Source organism: Rhea americana, unplaced genomic scaffold (genome assembly GCF_003343005.1).
Source record: "Rhea americana isolate MKP2758 unplaced genomic scaffold, rheAme1 scaffold_33, whole genome shotgun sequence".
NCBI classification, from domain to species: Eukaryota; Metazoa; Chordata; class Aves; order Rheiformes; family Rheidae; genus Rhea; species Rhea americana.
In genome coordinates this window covers 6,916,400-6,925,202 of record NW_028186457.1, presented here as the reverse complement: position 1 = coordinate 6,925,202, position 8,803 = coordinate 6,916,400, and the positions used below count along the sequence as shown (strand labels likewise).

At 40.8% G+C, this 8,803-nt stretch overlaps 1 protein-coding gene across 1 annotated transcript; it reads right to left on the bottom strand.

Annotated features, from left to right (window-relative positions):
* Window positions 1-284: 284 nt before the first annotated feature.
* On the bottom strand, window positions 285-8,803 carry UMPS (uridine monophosphate synthetase; the record flags this gene model as incomplete). The annotated part of the gene is made up of 6 exons (XM_085311058.1): window positions 285-3,277; window positions 4,091-4,205; window positions 4,727-4,902; window positions 5,636-6,304; window positions 7,835-7,988; window positions 8,696-8,803. Coding segments are annotated over 6 exons (1,398 nt in total), but the record flags the coding sequence as incomplete, so codon positions are not given.

The following is an 8,803-nucleotide window of genomic DNA, read 5'->3' as shown; positions in this document are numbered from 1 at the left end:
CGACCTCTGAAACTCGTAACTGGGAAGAAACTTCTTCCCCTGGGCATTTTATGTTCCTTTCGTCCAAATTGTTTCSCAAACACAGTGTTTGTGTTACTTGCTAGAAAACTCACACAAATCGGCTTTTCAAGTACATTTAAAGAGATGCAATTCAGTTACTTTTTTGGAATTAGGTCTTGGATAACTTTTCTTAAAACAGGCTATAGGAACAATATAACCCACCAATTGTTGGCCAATAAAACAATGTTGATGCTGTGATGTACAAATCATATATAAGGATAAAATTTTTAACTCAGATAAAAGTTTTAATTCAGTGATGGGTTTATCAAGACAACTGTTTCTGCAAGAATTTTAAGCCTGAATAAAGCACTGTGCTTATGAAGTTATACTAAAGTGCCCAAGCATTTCAGAGTACTCCTTGTGCCAYGCATATACCCACCGATCCACTGAACTTCACACACACATCACAGAAGCTCCAAAACAATCCCTTTATGCTTCCCACTTGTGCAGATCTCCCATGCAGTCTCCACTACGACTTGCTCAGAAATAGCAGCAAGTCAGCCCCCATTTCTGTTGCAAGCACTGACAACACTTGATCACAATTTCACTAAGAAAAGTGCAWTTTCCTTTCATTCCATTATCAACARTACTGCAGAGTGGATTAAGGACACCAATTTCATATAAATATCTAGTTGCCAGATAATATAGGTCACATGGTAACCAACAAATTTAAATATAGCCATATGCCTCTAGCCCAGACTCCAATCCGATCAGAGAACGAACTGTAGGACTCTTCCAGTTTCATGTATTATGATGCAAATGAGTTTTGTAAATTGTGACCTAGTTCCCATGTTAGAAACAGCACCAACAGCAGGGACGTCCCCATGCTCTGAATGTGAGCAGCAGGGGTGAGCAAGGAAATTTAACATTTGTTCTGAATTTGAAACGGATTTTTATCATTTTCAGGTACCTCAAAGAAAGTGCATGCACTTGTTTACCATAATCATTCTGACACAAGAGTGCACATAGGAGGTGACAMGCTTCTGTGTTACTTACTGATGTTTGTGACAGTGTCAACTGAAACACCAGAAAACAACTCTTTCCATATTATTTGCTGGATTGCACAACTAAGACTCGTGAAACCAAGTTTCTAAATCTGTTCCTTGGAACTTCTTTCACAAAGAAAGCACTGCAAAGGTTTTCTAAAAAGGGTCTGGATGTTAGATTGTATCAACCGCTCCAAAAAGTTGCCAGAGACGTAATCTTTTCACCAGGAAGCCTGACAAATTAGTTCTCAGAAGATTCTGCTCGGAGTATTAGTGGTGTAGATCTCAGTCACACACTTAATGAAATTTTGCATAGTTGGTGGAAAATACTGAAACTGCAAAACCCTGTTCGTGCTGTAACAGTAGTGACCCTATTACAACAGACAGAATTGGACCCCAACCTGAGGCAACTATTTGGTAAACTCTACTACTTTAAATTAGGGGTGTAAGGATGTAATTTGTGGAAACCAGACAGATGTTCATCTTAAGCATATTTAACATCGGTATTATCAATGGAAACTATGAGCCACAGAAGAGCTACGGCATCAATTATTCTGAATAGAGTCCCAGCTCCCTCTGCTGGAGAAAGCAGTTTTCTGCAAAGGAGTTAAGTGACAAAGTCTTGCTTTTGACAGGCCTCAAGGCTATCAGATAATTAAGATGAAATAATAAACAGATTCCAAATCCTCTGCTCATTTTAAAGGAAAGGTACATCTTAGCTTAGCTGCAACAGACCTAGGGAGCTAGAAAGCTTTTCAGTCCTTCGGTTTCTGAAGTCTGTCAGTGGAGCCAGTCACAAATACAAGCAGCATAAGGTTGAGCCCTCAAATTAAAGGTCTGATTCTCTTCTCTTAGGTCTTCTGCACAGATGGAAACAACTCACAACCAGCAAAAACTTATCCTTTCAAACTTCAGCATAACTCTAATTTCTTCTTCAGAAACACTGGGGAGAGTCCATTACTAAAGAGAGAAGACATGCCTCACTGAATGCAGTTGGTACCAGGCAATAGGTAAACGCATCTAAAAAGGGATCCAGCTTTGTGTATGTTTTTTGCATCAGCATAGAAAAAAACAGTGATCTAGAACCATTTCTTTGTGTTCTTTACATTTTTCGTGGTAACAATAAAAATTAAAGCTGATTTTCATCACACACATTAGATACATCTGAGATGATCCCACCCCTTTTAATCAAAACTCATCATACATGACATTTCTCTACTTTCCTTCCTCACAATCCAAAAGAATATAAAGTAATTCCAGGAAGTATTCCAATTATTTTTTACATAGGGTCAATCAGCAGAATGTACGTTTTTGTTGCTTGTTGGAGGAACCTGGCAACAGCTGCACAGTAGCTAAGCGAACATTAAAGAACTGCAAAAACTTTTGTCAGAGCAGATTTTAAGCAGCATCATGAGTAATTTCTGCATTCACAAACACATAGAATGACTTATTTTGTAATACCTTGGTTCTGAAAATTAACAGTATTTCACACTGGCACAAAGACTTACATATTCAACTGATGGAAAACAGCAGCAAATTTGTTTATTCACCAGCACGTTTTTCAGCTTCACAGTGTGGGATTCAGATTGATACTTGCTCCTTGGAAATGGCAGAGCCGAGCAGTCCGTACCGCAGGTGAAGTTTACTGAGAACAGTAAAATACTGTTTCCACAGCCAGAAGGAATTTGAGGGTGGAAAGAAGAAACAAAGAGCAGCAACAGTCGGGCAAGCACCTCTCGGAGTGTTTTCATTTAACATTTTTCAGTAGAGAAAAGCACTTAGGCTAAAAACTGGCATCAACTTTTGGTTTCGTATATTCAATACCAGAAAAAACAGTCATGGCAAGTACAATTTTGTCTGTGTGTGTGCTCACAATAAAAAAAAAAAAACACTCAGTCAGCAAGAGATTTCTCCAGAAGGGCATAGTTTTCTACTGACTTAATACCAAATGTTTATCTATTTAATTGAGAGAAAGTCTTGTTACAATTTCAGCTCCATCTTGACTGCTGCATGAGCTTTGCTTATTCACTGGAAAAAAACGACCTTAATTCAACCTTACGCATGAGCACCAAGCCTGCTTATATAGCTCTCCCATGCTGCTTTCCTGTACTTCTCTGCTTCTTGGAGGCAGTCTGAGGCAGACAAGATGCCACGTCCCACAATAATGATGTCCGAACCTTTTTCGCTAATGACTTCTTTTGGGCTTAGGTACTTCTGTCCTAGGTTATCACCTGAAACAGAGATACCATTTTTCTAATTTGTACAGAATTGTATCTACTAAAAACTTTTAAAGAGTGGTTTGAACAGAGAACAGGTATGTTGTTTCAGCTCTCACCCTAACAATCCACAGAGATAACTAGAAACTATGTCTCCAAATAAAAAAACCCTACTTAATACACAGATGAAATCTGACACAGAAAGTCCTCCTTCTTCACAATTTACAAGTGATAATATATGGAACAGTTACTAAAAGCAGCACTGATTAAGATTACTAAAATAAGCATTAGCCTTCTTAAAACAGGCACAAAGGTAAAAGCTTGTGATTTCACTTCTGTTTTTGTAAAAATAAAGCACTGCAAGTAAATGCATCTCCCCCACACAGTTCAGTGAGATACCGTTTATTTAGTACAAGACTTTCAATCCTTTCATACTGGACCTACATCAGAATCAACAAAYAGACTTCTGTATTTGTCATATTTTTTTTCCTTTTTTTCCCTACTCCTCCTGAATAGTTCTGTGTCTAACCTAATGCCTACTTGAACACATTTTGTAGGTTTAAGGACTCTACTCTGTGATACATATAGACCTCATCACAGAGGGATCTAATAAAGAAGTTGCTTCATGCACTGGTCTCCTTTCAGAAATCCCAGGAAAGGGATCGTTATATCCAGAAACATAAAAGCAAGCTAATATAAGGGAAATGGCAAACACTCTTCCCGTTGGAGGACCAACAACCCTATCTTCCACAGAAGTCACAATTTCACCAAAGGCTACATTGTTTACACTATTCATGATCAGACTATAGAAGTTTCAGTGAAATTTACCTCCAGCTTGCATCTGTACCCCTGGAGTTAAGTGAAGAAATTCTGGTCTGTTACTAACTCTTGATCCAGATATGAATCCAAAAACAAAATCTGAGTTTTCTTCAGCCATCTGCACCTAAAGATGACAAGTAAACAGTTACAAATCATATACCTAAAACTAAGTTTCATCCGCAATCTGTTCCTGATCCAGCCATTTACACATTAAGCTGTGCAAGACAGGAACACAACACTTTGGTAAAAGTGAGAACTTGCTAGCCAATGTAAGCCAGAACCAACTGATCCCTAATAAATTTTGCTGTGCTTGCAGACAGGAGTGGAAAGATTAGACTTGTTTCTATGTTATAGATAAGACCCTGGATGAATTTACACTAATTGCAATTTATTGCCAAAGAACAAGGCCAAAAAGCAAACTTACCCTGTTTGCTAGAATTCACGGTGTATTCTCCAGTCCTTTTACATCATTAGCCTATTGCGGTAACCTTTAAGCACCACATTTTGATATTCTTGAGCCTCCACACAAACTACAACAGTCAGAGTGAAGAGACTTCTGAAAGTGCAAATTTTAGAAGCACACAGAACTTCCCCTGTCAGAGTACTTTACAAGTTTTTAAATCTCAAACAAAACTCCCTACTTACTGCAGCTTTCGTGTAGTCACCRGTGGCAAGCGACCCTTGGGAACTCATCTCAGCAATCAGAAGACAGCCTCGCTGTAAAGGAAAACCTACTTCCTTCAGTCCTTTTACTACTCCAGAGCCTGGAACCACATGAGCATTAACCACATCTGACCAGGATGCTATTTTGAATATACCACCTGGAAAAAAAAAAAAAAAAAAAAAAAAAAAAAAAAAAAAAAGAAACCCACAGGAAAGCATAGGCTAAATGTCAGAAATGTATTAAATAGGAAACATGAGTTAAGTAAGCAAAACAAGCAGCACACTACACCTTGCACATTTTAAAAGACACATTTACTACCGAAGCTTGACAGTTACAAGTTCAGCCTCATCAAACAATCCTGATAGCTGCCTAACCGCAGAGGATAATCTTCTCAGTTTTATTTTTCAGAAACATCTCAGTATTTGGGCTTGCAGCACTTACGGTAACCTAAAACTTCACTGTTACAGGCGCTACCTTTCAAGACCACATAAGGATCACATGGATTAAAAAAAAAGAAAAAACATTCTACAGCTGCACATGCCATATGGAACGAAAGCACCAGATAGCACACAAGCATACAGTAGCACACAAGCATACAGTAGCAGAGTTCCTTAAAGAGCCACAGTGCACTCATCATGGCAAACAACTATTCAGAAGTACTTACTGAGCACAATCATAGATTCATAAAAAGATTTAGGTTAGAAGAGACCTCTGGAGGTCATTCCCTCACAGCAGGGTCAACTTCAAAGCTAGGACAGGTTGCTCAGGGCCTTGTCTCCTCAAGTCTCCTCCAAGGACAGAGATGCCACAATCCCTCTGGGCAACCTGCTCCAGAGCTGCAGTTACACAGCCTGACAAAGTTACAGTAAACCAAGGTTGACGATAATCACCTTCATACTGATGTTTCACTGTGTTTCCAATGTCTGCAAATTTCCTGTCTTCGAAAATCAAGAATTCATGCTGGTCTGCAAGTGCTCTCAACTCCTTTACTATCTCTTGGGTAAAATCATTCAGGATGTCTATGTGAGTCTTTAGGATACAAATGCTGGGGCCCAGGCTGGCAGCTAACTGCAGGAGCTCTTTGGAGCCAGTGACATCAGCAGAAAGGCACAAATTAGTTTGTTTCTTTTCCATAAGCGTGAGAAGTCTGGCTGCAACAGGATGTATCCCAGGTAGCTCAGCACGAGCGCTGAAGCTCAGCTCTTTACAGATTCTTTTCACAGGGGCAGGACCGTTCTGAGTCAATGGCTCAAACACACTTTCCTGAATAAATTTCTTGACCTTTTCAACCATCTCGGCGTCTACTTTTCCCTGCTGTTGGAGAATCTCTAACACCTCGGAYAACGTGCAGACAGAGTGCAGGCGAATTCCACGTTCTCCTAGCCTGGCCTTCCCACCCTGCTCCCTGTCCAACAGCACTACCGCATCAGTGACTTTGATTCCTTCTTTCTGAAGAACTTCTACAGTTTCCAGTATACTAGATCCACTCGTTACCACATCTTCAATGATCAAGCAGGTTTCTCCCGGATTAACGACGCCTTCTACCAGCCTCTTCGTACCTTTAAAATAAAAGGCAGATGCTCCTCTAAATCAAGAAAGTTTAAAAGACTCAAAAAACCTAAAGCACCAAAAGAAATCTTTAACTTGCCACACTAGTTTAAAGATCAGATTTGTTCCACATACAAGTATACACTGTAGTAAATAATGGAATTGGGCTTCGAGGTAGTAGGAATCCCATACTCACTGTCATTAGAGAGAGGTAATTTGTCTAATTATTAGCTGATACTAAGTATCATCGTTCTAATTATAGCTCAGTCACTGATTGTAATGAAATTCATGAAGACTGTTACTTCTCCAACACTTTTTATTTCCAGAAATTATGTTCTATTAACAAAACTGACAGATAATTAATCGCACATATTTAAGGAATCCTTGAAAGATGTACCAACAGAAAGTCAAGTTTTTATTGCTATAAATCCAATGTTCGAGATTCCTAAAATATTGTCTCTAGTTATTTACAATGTCTTTACAGTAACAAAGTTAAATGTCAAACCGAAGAGTAGCAGTATTTCCCACAAGCTTTATTCTATACTTAATACGTCTGTTAGAACAGTTAGAAACAGAATAGTCCCTAATGTCTTTGCCCTAGCTAACAACAGGCACAAGTCCATGAATGGCCTCTCGGGGACAACAACAGAAGAGGTCCATCCTCCCAGGAAGCAGTGAGCAGCAGGTGAAGAGCATGCCACAAATGCGGTGCTTAGCCCATATTAGAGTGCGACAGACTGGGAATTTGTGTAAATACAGCTTTAGAATCCATGTGATACTGGAAACCTTGTCCTAGCCAGCTAATTGCTGTTGCAGTTAATTTGTCTTTCACAAGAAGCAACAGCAAAAATTCTCATGCCTAGCACATGACTACCTGAGGAGCACCATTTAGTTTTGACAAACATCCAAAAGCATTAAGTGTGAACAGAGAAGGATGGAACTCATCCCACAAGGAAATCTCCAGCTGCTCAAGTAGGTTAGTAGTTCAGTCTTCTCCACCCTCCCCCCCCCCAAAAAAAATCAAAGTTACAGTTCATTTGGTAGAGGACTGATCACTTCTCATTTGGTCCACCTTGTCCACTGATTACAGGACTATATCACATAAAAGACAAAGGAAGAGACTAGAAAAATTCCTCTTGGAATAGATATGCACAAAGTTCTTTTTGGGGGGAAAGCGTAGCCCTAGCTTCTCAGCATGTCAGGGTAACTGAGCTATATATCTCTGTTTCTGGGAGAGGTCAGTGACCCAGAACCACAGTAGCACTGCCAAGGAAAGAGACACTGCTGGAGCTTACCTCAGTAAAAAGACTTGAGAGTTGTTGTATCTACTACAACATGATTTAAACTTAACAAGCGACTAACTAGGCTGTATGCCTACAGGAAGTATGTTTTGGGGGGGAAAGGGATTTTTTTTTTCAGTTGGAGTGGTAGAATTAAACTGAAATAAAGATGCTGCACATCACAGAAAAACAGCAAAAACAAAGTCATTTCACAAGCAAGACTGGCAACAAGAAGAGAAATTCATAATTTGAAGGTTTTACCATAGTCTTTTGCTTCCTTCCTCCGTATAAGCATGGGAATCTGATGCGTTGCACAGACGATCGTGGCCAAGGGCAGTGCCGTATAAGGAACACCACACACGGAATCAAACTTGAGACCAGCATCTTTTGCAGTTTGAAACAGGAGATCTGCTACCTGAGGGGGGGGGGAGTTTTTAAGAATTAGATTAGACTGTTACTAAATAAATACTATCCATGGAAGCAACACCAATCCATGGAAAAACCTCTTTTACATTATTTGATAGTGGCTGTCTCCACACAAAATGAGGATTCCAAGGAGCACCCAGTAATTTTGTCATAGCAAATCACCACTATTAATTCCAAGAATAAGGCTATATAAGGAAGCCCCCTGGAATGTACTTGCACCTTTTTTTCTTCCTCCTTTAGCTACAGAGAGCTCCTTCTCTCTGCAATATGCAGGGTGGCAAAGAGACAGCCGAGATCTCACGATACCGTTAAATGCAAACACACTCTAGAAGCGTCCTGCAAAATTTAGAAATTTAGTTTTTTTTTTCGTTTTTGCTTTGAACCTCTAATAAGTGTTACTTACTTCACAACGAAAATAAGGCTGGAGCGCCCTTCTGCTATCACAAAAAGCAGCCCGAGTAAAGGTTTTTTTCCCGCCTAAGTTGTAATAAATCCCCAAATATTTGCGCGAGGCGGTAAGGCTAACGCACGTGTTCCTGGCTAAGCGCGCCCCCCTCGCCGCCGCCCCCCGAGGGCGCCCGCCGCTTTGGCCGCGGCGCCTCCCGACCCGCCCTTCCCACACGGGTAACGGCCGCTCGCTTCGGGTAACGGCCGCCGGGGCAACCTCGCCCCCGCCCGCGCGCGGCCCCCCCGCACCTGGCGCAGCAGGAGCGGGTAGGAAACGACGACGCGCAGGTCCACGTAGACGGGGGAGGCGAGGCCGCTCTTGAGCACGAAGTGGCCGAAGCGCAGGGCCCGCGCCCC